The sequence below is a fragment of the Tupaia chinensis genome, unplaced genomic scaffold, assembly GCF_000334495.1.
Source record: "Tupaia chinensis unplaced genomic scaffold, TupChi_1.0 Scaffold000644_1, whole genome shotgun sequence".
NCBI classification, from domain to species: Eukaryota; Metazoa; Chordata; class Mammalia; order Scandentia; family Tupaiidae; genus Tupaia; species Tupaia belangeri.
Window position 1 is genome coordinate 3,817,210 of NW_006160165.1, and position 14,508 is coordinate 3,831,717.

At 40.4% G+C, this 14,508-nt stretch overlaps 1 protein-coding gene across 1 annotated transcript in view; it reads left to right on the forward strand.

Annotated features, from left to right (window-relative positions):
* Positions 1-14,508, forward strand: part of MYO16 (myosin XVI) — a 603,762-nt gene that overhangs the window by 490,080 nt on the left and 99,174 nt on the right. Inside the window, 1 exon segment of the mRNA XM_027776197.1 lies at positions 12,506-12,602. Within this exon segment, the coding sequence (XP_027631998.1) occupies positions 12,506-12,602 (97 nt within the window).

Sequence of the window (14,508 nt, forward strand, 5' to 3'; positions counted from 1 at the left end):
CTATTTCTTTAGAGTAGGTTTCTATAACGGTGTTCACACGTGCTTCCTTATGGTTTGAATTGGCTCCATGTCAGTTTCACTCTGCTCTCATGAGTGGGAGTGTGGTATTTACAGTGGGAGCTTTTGTTAAGATTTTCAGAAGGGAGTCTCTCTCTCCTTTTTTTCCAGGAGGGGATGTGGGAAAAGAATTCCTGCATAGCCCCACTTCCTTTTGATACTTTTATCCTGCCTATTCCAACCACTATGGTCTGAATGTGGCTGGAGGCTGAAGTGGGTAGATGGTAACCCAGATCAACCCCTCCTCCCTCACTGCATGATAGAACAGCAGTTGAGCAGTGTTCAGAACAAGCAAGACAACCTCAGTGTTCAGAACAAGCAAGATAGCAATCAACAGAGACCAAGTGGTCCCTGCAGGATGGTATTCAGTGTACACTTGGTCAGTCCCTTCTTGTTCACACTAAGATGGGCAGGGAGCAGGGTGGCATTTAACAGAGTGGGCAGCCTCTGCTTTCTCCTTGTTCTTCCTCACTCTGGGAATGGAAGGGAGCCAGATGGTGCAGGATTTTTATCTTTATCTTTGATTTTTGACATTTAGACTATAATTTGACTTCAAGATTTTATATTGACTCTTTATGGCCTCCTTTGAATTTTCCATATCTACATGTCTTTGTCTAGCTGTAGATTCAGGGCGTTTTCAGTTACTAGTTCAGGAAATCAATTTTCTATGCCTTTTCCCATCTCTTAACTTTCTGGGATACCCATTATGTAGCTATTCAATTGCCTAATGCTGTATCAGATTTCCCATGTGTTCTTTTCACCTTTTTATTGCCAAAGAGTAAGTGTACTTGCCAGGGAGAGGCTGGTGAGTAAGAAAGATGTAGAGAAAGCACTCCACAATGGGGCATAGTCAGTCACCTTTTCTCCATTGTTCTTTCTCCTCAGGATTTTAGGCACACATTACACATGTCCTGCATGTTTTTCAAGTTGTTGGGGTCAGTATTCAGATTGCAGCTGGCCACGTGGGATCTGGCTCCCTTAACTGTTGAGTTATTATGCCAACCTTGTTCTCTTCATTTTTAATGTGTTTTTGTTTGTTTTTGTTTTCGACAGTTTGAGCTATTTCAAATGCTATATCTTCAAGTTCTGAGATTCATTCTTCTGAATATTTTGTTGATGCATTCTATGGAGTATTTTTATTTTCTGTATTATATTCTTCCTTACCAGGATTTCTATTTGATTTTTTTAAGGAGTCTGCCTCTTTTGAATCACTCTTCCATTTGTGTATTGTTTTCCTCATCTTCTGAGGTTGTTTCTGTGTTTCTTTGTATCACATTGAATTTCATTATAATACTATATTTTTTTCCATTGTTAGTGATAAAAGTCTTCTTTTAGGAGGAAGAAATATTTACCAGTTTTGTCATGTTTTTAGTGACCCTGTGGTTTTTTTATGGCATCTGACAAAGTACTCACTGCTTTCTAATTTATAGATGAGGTTTTATAGTTGGCAGTATATTTTTATTTTTATTTATTTTTCTTATGGCACATCCTTTAGTGTTAGTGGCTGGAACATATTGACTTTTGGTCTGATTGTGGTTGGTATATGCACCAGCCTGCAGGGTGAAAAGACATGGAGCCCCAACTGGAAGCAGGCAAATAGGTTGAGAAAGAACACATACAGATACATATATGTAGAGAAGGCAGAGATTGGGTGGACTTGGCATCTCTGTATGAAGACCACCATGGCCCTGAGCTATTCCCAGGGTTATTGTTTCACGCTGAAATGGGGGATGGGAAAAAACAGGTTGTAGCTGTGGAGCATCTTGTTTCCCATGGTTCTTATGTCTCAGTTCTAAACAGGTTTCCTCTGACCTTGTCTGACTGACACTCAACTTCCCTTAATTTACACTGCCCTGTAGTGTAACAGCAGAATGTCTTTGGTAAAGCTTTCACTTGTCCTGCAACATAAGCACAAATATCATCTATACTTTAAAAGGTCGCTAGTACAGGTCTAGTATCTCCCTATAGGTAAGAAGACTGTGAGACTGCCTACTGTTGGAGACACCAGTGGGGACTGTGGGGTCCTTTGGGCTTCTGTTTTCAGGTTCTAGGTGAGATGAGAGTTGTCTATTGTTGTCCCACTGGTAAAGGAGGAGTCTTTTGAATATACATCAACTGCTTCTCTGTAAAGTAGTTTCCATAGTCCTAAGACCCTATGTAGAGAGTGATATCCTCTTCCAGGGTTGGTAGGAAAATGAGAATAAGAGCTGAAAATAATTGATGTCTTTTTTCTGGGATGGATTGCCCACAGAGTAATGAAGATGTTGCTTGTGGAGTTGTATTTCAAAGAGTGGTTATTTGGTTAGCCATTTTTTGCAGTCCCTAGACATGGAGGAAACTATCTGCTTCAGGGTCTGACTTTCCATGGCCACAGTCCCTGTTCCCAGGTAGTTCACAGTGGGTGGGTAAGATGGTACTGTTATTGATACAGTTGAGGACTGTGTGTGCCCCCTTGCATTACTTATACAGGGCTGCTGACATCTGCCAGTCTGACCAAGCGCCTGGGTGGGTGGTGCAGACACAGATGCTGGTGGGTGTTACCATTGCCACAGCCTTGGAGCAGAAGCAACAGGAGTCATGTGTGGCCCCTGGCATGTTATTGTGGCAAGGCAGGTGGAAATTTCACAACATGGCCACAGGTTCTGACCAGAGGGCAGTCAGGTAGGGTTCTGTCCAAGTCAGGTGGGATTATAGTTTCACTACTCTGTGGCCCAGCAGGGGTTGTGTGTTCCTTTGCTAGTCATGGAAGTAGGAGATAAAGCAGGAGCTCTTCTCTCTGATTTGTGAGAGGGATCTCAGGTTAGAAAGTGGGCAGGGTAACACCTCTATCCACCCTCATGCCTGGAGTAGGATTCTAAGGGCCTTCCTCTATGTTAGTCACCCTCCACTTCCACTCACACTCATAATCCAAAAAGGGAGGTCCAGAAAAGCTGCTCTGTATAAGGCAACCGGAGATACAGAGTTGCTCCTGAAGTTCTGATTCAGGGGATGGGGGGGGGTGAGGACTGGGAGTATTGTCCTGCCAGTCAGTCAGAAGGGGCTGTCCAGGTTCTGCTCCCTAGGTGGCACTTCATGCCTCGTTCTTGTGTAGGGGACGGAATTTGATGTTCTCTCTGGACCAGCAGATCCTTGTTGCTCCTCAAGATAGGCTCTAGGCCTGTGTTCATTTCTGGGCTCTCCTGTTGTAGCAAGCACTGAGATCAGAGGTGGTAGCAGGAGGTGGGAGGCTTCAGAGGGAAGCCTGCTCATCTCCCTCTGTTGTTGTAGGCTTCCATTGGCTCTGGTTCCTTTCTCAGTTTTGGCAATTGACCTCATTTTATGTCTGCCACTCAAGACTTGGCACCCCAAAAGCCTTTCACAGTCCTGCTTTTTCATTCCATCAATTCATGTCACTTGCCCGCTCATTTATCCTACTTTATTTTGGTTCTATTCCTGAAGAGATGGCACAATGGATGTCCCTAGTTGGCCATCTTGCCCCTCCCTCCTGTCAGACTCAAGATTTAATTATTTTAGATTTTTGTCTATTTTTCTATGCAAAAAATGTATCATGGCTTTTCTTATGACCCAGTAGTTTGAGGCTGAGTGAGCCCAAATTCACTGCAGCCCTGCAGCTCTTCTATGTAACATTGTACCTATACTTAAGAACATTATGTGGTATGCTTGCCATTTTGTTAATGGAGTAGACTTCATAGACGTTTAAAAATCTTACCACAAAATTTTTTAATATTTTAAAAGTTTATTTTATTATTAATAATTTGCTATAGGACACATGTCCTCACCAGACAGAAAAATAGAAAAAGGAAAAAAGAAAAAGCAAACCATTAGGACTTGAACTGTGGTCAGCCATGTGGGAGTCCAATGCCTTAACCACCATGCCACCTACTGGTCCTCACCACAAGTTTTTTAAAGAAAGAAGGAAAAGGTCCGAAAGGATCATATGATCTGAAGTCTAATAAACATTTCAAAGGTGTTTAAGTGTCCTGAAAATCATGACAAACTGTTAAATAATTTTTTGCACTAACATACATAATGAAGTTGATATTTAGAATGATCACTCAGAAAATAGTTTAGAAATTGGAACCTAACCTAATTTAGGAGACTACTGAGATTATTCAGAAAAACAAGTAGACTTTAGAAATATCAATAGAATTTATGACTGCATTTGGCCCGAAGGAGAAGGGCTAAGCAAATTTCATTGACTCCTGGGGCTCTTCCTTGGATGGTAAGTGCATGATGGCTCTAAAGCTAACAGTAGGTAGTAACGAATGAAATTGTGTGGGAAAAATGATAGTGATAGATATCATGAACCTCTGCTTCCCAAACTTCCACGTGGATTGTCTCTCATTCACTGAGGTGGGGAATAGAGGGTGCACATCTCCTTAGAAGAGAAAGTTATATGAGGGTGAAGAATGTGTAAAACATTGAGATAAATATATCCTATGACCTGGATTGTGTAGGCCTTGACTCAGGAATTTCATAAGCATATTCTCGAGTGGTCTATAGTGAAACTGTTGAGCTAAAGAACTTACCAAAGAAGATTGTAGAAAGTGAGTGGAGTAGTTAAAAACTATCTTAGTGAAAAACTAAAGCTCATTTACTGAAAATCCCCAAGGATGACTGGCACTTAATTAGGGAGCAGAAATACAGGAGCTTGTGACAAACATTGGAACAGAGGTGACACACAGAGGTGACACACAGAGGAAGGGACCAAGTGAGCTTGTTATTGAAGTCAGGCTCCAAAAGGACCTGGGCCCTGGGCCCTAACCACTTAAGTCTGGTCCAGTTCAGCACTCCTGACATCATGTAGAAGCTTGTCGAAAATGGAGAATCCAGGCCTCATCCCAACTGTTGAATGAGAGTTTGTGTTTAACAAATTTCCCTGGTGATTAATATGCATATTACAATGTGAGACTATACGTTGTCAGAGTATCTGTTGGTTTTAGTCCATCGCCAAGAGCTCAGTCTATTCTTATCTCTGGCACTAATTTTCTGTGTGAATGTTACAAATTCTCCTTAACACATACCTTTTTCTCTTGTAAAATAAGAATTTGAGCCAGATGATTTCCACAATCTACCTGCATGGGTTACGGACTCCATTCTGTCATTCTCCCCTGTCAATGATGAATGCAGTTACCCAGCTTCAGCGCACATTTCCTGGGGGAAAATAGTACTATCATTTCAAAATAAATTTTAGTCATTGTTGTGTATCACTCTTTGTCACTAAAACCTTCACATCAAAAAACAAATCTTCACATCATTTTAGTTGATGTGTTCTTCTCTATTAAAGCAGAGGTGCATGACCTGAGTTTTCTCCTCTAATTTGTCTCCACGGGAAGCAATTATTCATCATGTTATTTAGTGGCAGTAAACAAGTACATTAACTCATACACACATACAAACTATCTTCAATCTATAGGAATTCATGGGAATAACAAAATGAAGGGCATCAGTGTTTATATCCTACCAATATGTAAGAGTACTGCTACATTAGTCATTTTTCTCAGTTTCATTAATACAGAGAAAAATGTGTGTCATATAAACTACCAAAGGATAATAGCTGTATTTTTTTCTTGGTAAATGTGATTCCAAAGGTGCTGCCAGAAACAGACAGTACTCCTTGGGAAAAAAAAAAAAAGTTCTTCACGGGTTCCTTTGGTATCTACGAATACGGCTTTTGTGCCACCTACACTCCATCACAACTGCTCATCCAGCATTCCTCTGTGCTTCCACAGCCTACACTTCTTTAAAAAAAAGAAAAAGAAAAAAGAAAAATCCCTGAAAACTGTAACAGTAATTGGAGCTTTAGAAGTCATCAATGACAATTTTGTTTAATCTTTTAAGATCTGTCACTTCAGAGGAAAAAAAAAAACGAATGGTTTTCTAATAAAAATAGCAATGACTGTAATTCACAGATGGCTTACTTTTACAGGAGTCAGAATGACATTAACATTTTAATCTCAGATAAGAACGCTGTGTGTGGAGCAGTGCACGGGAGAGGGCTCAGTTGGAGAACGGTCTCCACCTCTCCATTTCTCTGGTTAGTGAGGAAACGTCTTTGATGCATAAATGCTATGAACATCAAGAATGCAGGTGATTTAATCCTTCTGTCTAATCCAGGGAGTCTTAATTTATTGGATTTGATATAGCACACTAAGACCCTGATTACATAGTAATATTCATTTCACTGGGGGGAACACATGGCCAACAATTTTCTCATGGATGATATCGTTAATAGACCATGTATTAATAAATCCCTGTAAATTCAAAATTCTTGTGATGTCTGTGTTTTTGTTGCTAAAGAAGATTCCCTAGGTTTGTGTCCTCAATCATTACTAGCATCAGTGAAAGTAGAAGGGAGTAAATACCAAGTTCAGAATGATTCCTGAGATCTTTAAAATATTGCTTAAGTACTAAATTTTATTTTTTTAGAAAAGAAGAAAAATTTGTTATAAACATGGCACCTCTAAAAGATCGACAAAGGCAAATAAATGCTGAACCTTCCAATGAATATCTCCAAATACTGCCCATGCACATAGAAACTATACAGCACAAATAATATAAAATAAAATGGTCCATTGGGTACCTGTAGAGAATGCCTGATTAGCAGATTTTTTGATTACCTGGGTGTAATGGCAGGAGAATACTCACCCATTTTCACAAATTTCAGCCTTGTCTTTTTTTTTTTTCTTAAAGAATTATTTTATTTAACTTTATTTATTTATTTATTTATTTTAATTTGACCAGAGAGGGATAGAGTGGGAGAGAGAGGGAAAGTGAAAGAGCAAGCCACCAGATCCAGGACTCGAACCACAGTTGGCCATGTGGGAGTCCAGCATCCTTAACCACCATGCCACTTGCTGGCCCCTCAGCCTTGTCTTAAGTGGTACTTGCACTGTGAGTTCAGACCTTCTTCTCCCACTCAGTCAGAAGACCAGCAGCCCTCAGCATTTGCAAAGCCCTTGGCTATATCTGGTGGGGCAGATTTGCATCTGCACAACGTTGGCAAAATCCACCAGGAGCTTGGGAACAGGCCTGCCCTTCTAGCACCTGCCATTCAAGGTAGCAGTCCACCTTCCTTTACAGCCCTGTCCTTCAAGGTCCTGCTTGCGCCTTCCTTGCCATGGCTCAGTTCCTGGCTTCCAGCAAGAACTCTTTTTTCTAACTCCAAGTCTGACCTGCTGTGGATCCACCCCTTTAAAACCCTTAGTCCACTTCTCAACCATCATCATCAGAAGACTGATATAGTGAGAAAAAATTGACTTCATCTCCTGAATTTACTTCTCTTCTAATTTAGCCTCCATATCTGAACTAAAAATTGGCTACTTCCTGAAAATACTTTATTATAAACTTTCATTCTTCCTCCCTTCTTTTGTCTTAGAGGAGGAGAAGAAAGGGTCATCTAATCCTTGCTCCCTAACCTATGGCTGGACCATTTAATTCCTACTTTTATGTTTTCTTTTATTCCCTTCATTATTTGTTCTCTCACCTACCTCCCATGACTTATTTGTGGGTTGTTGACTGCCTTCAGAGTCTGACTTCAGTTTTCATTTTCTGTCATTGCTTATTATCCTCCTAGGCAATGTCATATGTCTCTATGACTCATAAAAAGACTTCACTGTCTTCATCTTCTGTTCTTTTTTCTAATATGAATCTGTCCTCCCCATGTTCCTTCTTCCACTTGTGGAGATATATGTCCATGTTCTTCAAGAGATGTAAAAATATATATAATGGCAGATACACAGCACATGATGGGAACACAAATTGAAGTCTTGAAGCCCTACTGGAAGTGGCTAAGAGATTGTCACAAATCCTATAGGGGAGTTGAAGTTTGATTTTAGTTGCAAAAGATGAGTAGGAGTTGACCAACAGACAAGCAGCAGTTGCACAATTTTCAAGCCCATATTGTTAATTGCAATTGCTAATTGTTAAGCTATTTCTTAAAGTCCAGCTTAGAGGCCCATTTTTCAAGCAGTTCAATGGTTTCTGAGAAAGATTTTCAAAATACTGCTCAAATTTCTAAGGACTTTATAAAATTCAAAACAAATTGCAAAATATATTTTTCTGATACCATGGATGATATCGTTAATAGACCATGTATTAATAAATCCCTGTAAATTCAAAATTCTTGTGATGTCTGTGTTTTTGTTGCTAAAGAAGATTCCCTAGGTTTGTGTCCTCAATCATTACTAGCATCAGTGAAAGTAGAAGGGAGTAAATACCAAGTTCAGAATGATTCCTGAGATCTTTAAAATACTGCTTAAGTACTAAGTTTTATTTTTTTAGAAAAGAAGAAAAATTTGTTATAAACATGGCACCTCTAAAAGATCGACAAAGGCAAATAAATGCTGAACCTTCCAATGAATATCTCCAAATACTGCCAATACACATAGAAACTATACAGCACAAATAATATAAAATAAAATGGTCCATTGGGTACCTGTAGAGAATGCCTGATTAGCAGATTTTTTGATTACCTGGGTGTAATGGCAGCACAATACTCACCCATTTTCACAAATTTCAGCCTTGTCTTTTTTTTTTTCTTAAAGAATTATTTTATTTAACTTTATTTATTTATTTATTTATTTTAATTTGACCAGAGAGGGATAGAGTGGGAGAGAGAGGGAAAGTGAAAGAGCAAGCCACCAGATCCAGGACTCGAACCACAGTTGGCCATGTGGGAGTCCAGCATCCTTAACCACCATGCCACTTGCTGGCCCCTCAGCCTTGTCTTAAGTGGTACTTGCACTGTGAGTTCAGACCTTCTTCTCCCACTCAGTCAGAAGACCAGCAGCCCTCAGCATTTGCAAAGCCCTTGGCTATATCTGGTGGGGCAGATTTGCATCTGCACAACGTTGGCAAAATCCACCAGGAGCTTGGGAACAGGCCTGCCCTTCTAGCACCTGCCATTCAAGGTAGCAGTCCACCTTCCTTTACAGCCCTGTCCTTCAAGGTCCTGCTTGCGCCTTCCTTGCCATGGCTCAGTTCCTGGCTTCCAGCAAGAACTCTTTTTTCTAACTCCAAGTCTGACCTGCTGTGGATCCACCCCTTTAAAACCCTTAGTCCACTTCTCAACCATCATCATCAGAAGACTGATATAGTGAGAAAAAATTGACTTCATCTCCTGAATTTACTTCTCTTCTAATTTAGCCTCCATATCTGAACTAAAAATTGGCTACTTCCTGAAAATACTTTATTATAAACTTTCATTCTTCCTCCCTTCTTTTGTCTTAGAGGAGGAGAAGAAAGGGTCATCTAATCCTTGCTCCCTAACCTATGGCTGGACCATTTAATTCCTACTTTTATGTTTTCTTTTATTCCCTTCATTATTTGTTCTCTCACCTACCTCCCATGACTTATTTGTGGGTTGTTGACTGCCTTCAGAGTCTGACTTCAGTTTTCATTTTCTGTCATTGCTTATTATCCTCCTAGGCAATGTCATATGTCTCTATGACTCATAAAAAGACTTCACTGTCTTCATCTTCTGTTCTTTTTTCTAATATGAATCTGTCCTCCCCATGTTCCTTCTTCCACTTGTGGAGATATATGTCCATGTTCTTCAAGAGATGTAAAAATATATATAATGGCAGATACACAGCACATGATGGGAACACAAATTGAAGTCTTGAAGCCCTACTGGAAGTGGCTAAGAGATTGTCACAAATCCTATAGGGGAGTTGAAGTTTGATTTTAGTTGCAAAAGATGAGTAGGAGTTGACCAACAGACAAGCAGCAGTTGCACAATTTTCAAGCCCATATTGTTAATTGCAATTGCTAATTGTTAAGCTATTTCTTAAAGTCCAGCTTAGAGGCCCATTTTTCAAGCAGTTCAATGGTTTCTGAGAAAGATTTTCAAAATACTGCTCAAATTTCTAAGGACTTTATAAAATTCAAAACAAATTGCAAAATATATTTTTCTGATACCTAGACTTGACCCTTTTTAATCTTCCAGCGCATTCCAATGCTCACAGTGTATTCCAATGACCATGCTTCTTCTCATTTCTCCACTTGGTATCATGGGCGCGCACACACACACGCCCAGCATGAGTTTTAAACCACCGGGTCTGGGACTCGAACCATAATTGACTATATGCAAGTCCAGTGATGCAACCATTATGCCCTCTGCTGATCCCCCTACACCTGACCCTATTTTGACCCACCCTCCTTCCATGTGTTCTATATTCCCAAAATCTAGCACAATGTTCGAGATAAACATACCTGAATTTTGTGAATAACTGTTGAAAATGTTACTATTTGAACTTAATCATTTCATTTAATCCCCTTTGTGCCCAGGATCCTCATTTAATTACGGGAGGGGAACTAGAATACAATTCCATTGTCATTCCACAGTTCTTTTTCCTATATTCAGCACCATACTCCTCAGGGATTTTTCCCCCTGTATTAGTTACCCCAGTGATCAAGATTGATGCCACCTACTGTGGGGTATTGCTGGCCATCATTCTGTGGAGTTTGGGTCTGGAACCCAGGTCCATATGAATCCTGCCTTTTGGACATGGTTTCCCACAATGCATTTCATCCTACAGTCAGTGATGAACAGGGGTCAAATGCTCCCTCTTCCAATGCCTGTCTCACAGATTTGTTCCACAGTGCTCACAGACAGGACCAACTGTTCTTCCTGTAGACTGCCAAAATAAGTCAGCAGTGGGAAAGGAAAAAAAGACTAAATTATGGAAAATAACTAGGGAGAGAGAATGGCAATACAATGGAAAAAGGCAACAAATCTCAGTAGCCACCAACTCAAATTTCAACCAAGTAAAAGAAAACTAAATGAAGAAGGTCAACTAGTTGACCAGGGTCCTCTGAACTAGGCTAATAGGTGAGAGTTTTCCCTGTTGACCATATTAAATTAGACTGACTGCCATAATGCAAGATTCAGGTCACAGTCTCTGACAAAACTGAGACACAGCTAAGAAAGAGTTAGTTGGAGAGGTGGGAAGTGACAAAGTATGTTTGGAGTAAACTCGCTGTTTCCATCAGAAAAGGTTCATAAAACATCCCTGGCCAAGCACTCTCTGAAGACAAGTCTGACCTATAAACCTCTCCAGTACCTAATGGTGTGTACATTCACACAAGCGTCGGGTGTCACTGTGATGTATGGCACTGGCTGTGGGGGTTATCATGTTAATGTCCAAGCTCATGCTTGGGAGCGCATGTGTTAGTTGTCTTCTTACTTTAATGGTGTTTGTTTCAAGTGCTGAGAATGTCATGATGAACATGTCACAACCAGGCTTTTCCATCATTTAATAGCAGATTGCCTCAGAGCTTCATAGGCACTCCCAGTTAGGATTTACTGCGTTCTTCTGCAGCTAGTGTACCTGCTTTCCCTAAGAGACTATGACCATTCACTGTGTGAGGAGGTTTCATCACACCTAGCACAGTTCTGTGAATGCTTAGCAAATAAGCACGACACAAAAGAAAATTAGTTACAAAGCATCTGGATTATCATTATGTGTGTTTAAGCATCTTCTTTGGCAGTTGTCTTCAATCCATCGTGGTATCTTTGAACAAACTTGCAAGTCGTTGGAGCTGTTCATAGAAACCAGTATAGTGTCCTGTTGAAATTTCTTTTTAAAAATTCTGGACAATTGTGTTCATTGCATAGCTACTGTGTGTATGAGCATCTAGATAATTCTCAGTCAGAGATTACTAGAGACTTTTTAATTTTTATGTTGAAGTTATATAATTATAGTGCTGTAAACATTCAATTTATACTATTCTGGGGGTACTTCAGAATTGTTGTAAAAGAAAATGAAGCTGAAGTACTGATTTATTTGATTGAAAAATTTTGGGATCCATGGTTTTTTCATAATACACATTTTCCATGAACTTTTTGAAGACCCCACATGTAAGGTATAGTGGAAAAAAATCATTGAAATGAAATGATTGTATTTGTCAGCTTTATGCTTTGCTTTGATCTGTGTGTGTGTGTGTGTGTGTGTGTGTGTGTGTGTGTTCATATGGAATTCCTCTATCTCCTGTGTGTGTTCATATGGAATTCATCTACCTCCTTTGAGTGGAACAAAGAAAAACAAAGAAAGAAAGAAAGAAAAGAAAATGAATCACAAAAGAAGCATAAAAGGTCTAGCTCTGGAATGTGAGAACTCATTCATGGAGATGGGTTTTATCTTCTGATAAGGAGTCAAAGCCAAGGTTCCATTTTTACACTGCAAGGTGCAGTCGCCACCTTGATCGTGTGTTAATCACTTGCATACATGGGTGATGATGGAGTACACCACAAACAAACTTACTAGAACAAGACATGTTGATTTAATATTCTAATGTTAAAGAATGTACTAGTAATGAAATGTAGTGAATTTGATAGTTTGTTCCTTCTCATCTTCTGCTGAATAAATCTCCTGTCTGATTATTTTTCCATCATCATTTTGCCATCTTCATGCTGTTAAACGTTTCCCTGCTGTTTGCATTTTAGATGGGAGCCCGAAAAGTGTTTCTAAAATACTGGCATGCCGACCAGCTCAGTGATTTGTGCCTACAGTTGCAGAGAAAAATCATAACCTGCCAAAAAGGTAACAGCCACACCAACATGTCTGGCCTCTGTGACTGTGGAAAATGAAACTGTTTACCCCAGGTGAAGTGTTGGTGGGATCTCATCAGCGTGGAACACTGTCCCTTCCTAGATGCTACGTTCCAGTCAATGGTTTGGGGCGGCTGGGAAACAGTGGTGGAGGTGGACGCATGCCTGCCTCCAAATCAGCATTTATAAACAGCATTGGCCGTCCTCAGGAGTCCTCCCATATGCAATTTTATATTAAATGTTCACCAACATCACAACTTGGAAGCAGGACTGTCAATACCTTATTATCTGTGCCTTCTGTATCTTGCACCTAATCGGGCTTGTTGATTCTTTTAAGAGGTATAGGATATTAAGAATATACCTTATGGGCTGGCAGGTGGCGTGGTGGTTAAGGTTGTTGGACTCCCACATGGCTGACTGTGGTTCAAGTCCTGGAGCTGACAACTTGCTTTCTCACTTTCCTTCTCTCTCCTTTGTCAACTTTAAAATAAAATAATTACAATAAATAAAATTAAATTAAATAATTATTAAAAAAAAAGAAAGAGATTGTACCTTGAAATCTACATGGGGAAAAACTCGCCCTCTCCCTCTGGCATTTTAAGTGCAGCTCTAAGGCCAAATTCTGGTACCATTTCACCAGTGCCACTGGTCTAGAGTCTGGAGGGCTGGAACAGGTCAATGAGCCGAGCAGTATATTCTGTAAATCTGCATATGGCTTGGAAAACTCCATGAATGTATTTGTCCTTTACAAAGGGAGGATAATATTTGGAGTGCTGGTTTGAGAGCAGAGATCATGTATTTCATTTTAGCTTAGGTATAGATTCTGTTTAGGATTTATTTTTTCAATCAAAACCCAAGTGACTATTGAAAATGGATATATTTTTTAAAATAAAACCAACTTACATAAAATCTATAAGCATGATAGACTTATTTTTAATTTGCTTAATTTTGCTTTAATTTACTTATTTGTGAGTATATATTTTACACATACTCTTTGAAAAGGTTAAAAGGAAGAAATTTATCTATATGCCAGCTTTTGGTAGGAATTATAATTAATTTAGCTCTCTGATTATTTGAAACTGCTCCTCTAACAAGGGTACCTGACGGGATGCAGAAATCGGTTTTATTATGTTCAAGCCTCTGTTCATTTTCCTGTGGGACTCACGTGGGTAGCATCTGTGTGAAATCTTCAAAGGATCTCATAATTTTCTCCAAATAAAATACGATGCTGTACACCAGTCCTCAAAACGTCTCAGTTCAGAACTTGGCTTGCCCAGTTCAAACGATGTTCAATTCAAGTACAAGCGTCTGTCTTGGTGGTTTCAGGCTCATTCCATGGGAATGAGGTCCCGTGAGCTCGGCTTCTCTGGATGCTGAGGGTGGACAAGAGCAGGATTTTCAGGGAGGCAGGACTGCTGACCAGCCCCAGGGTGATGTGGCCCCAGACCCCTCCTCTGGCTGGGACACATTAGATGCTCTACACTCAGGAGTGCTTCAGTGGCCCTGTGCTAAGGCAGCTCTTCTCTGGCAGTCCCTCGCCCTCACTTCCTCCAGCCTCTTACCCTCTGTGGTCCCTCTCTTGGGCCCTTTTGTTATCTCAGGGAATGTCTTTGTCTTGAAACCCACATCTGGAGCCCAGCTTGTATGCCATAGTCTCAGCCTTTGTAGGCTGGGCATCTACCTAACTGGAGGAGTCAGTAGCAAGCCCTCTGGGTGGATTCCTGAAGCCACTGTCACAAGCTGGGGGCATGGAGCCTTCGGTGAAGGAAGGGAGCCAACTCTCATCTCTTGGCAAAGTGCACTGCCTCTTTTTGGCTTATGATACTCTGGCTTTTTCAACCGCACCCTTCATCAGTGTAGGGGAAAGGCAGGGCCCAGGGGGCTGGGGGGGGGGGGGG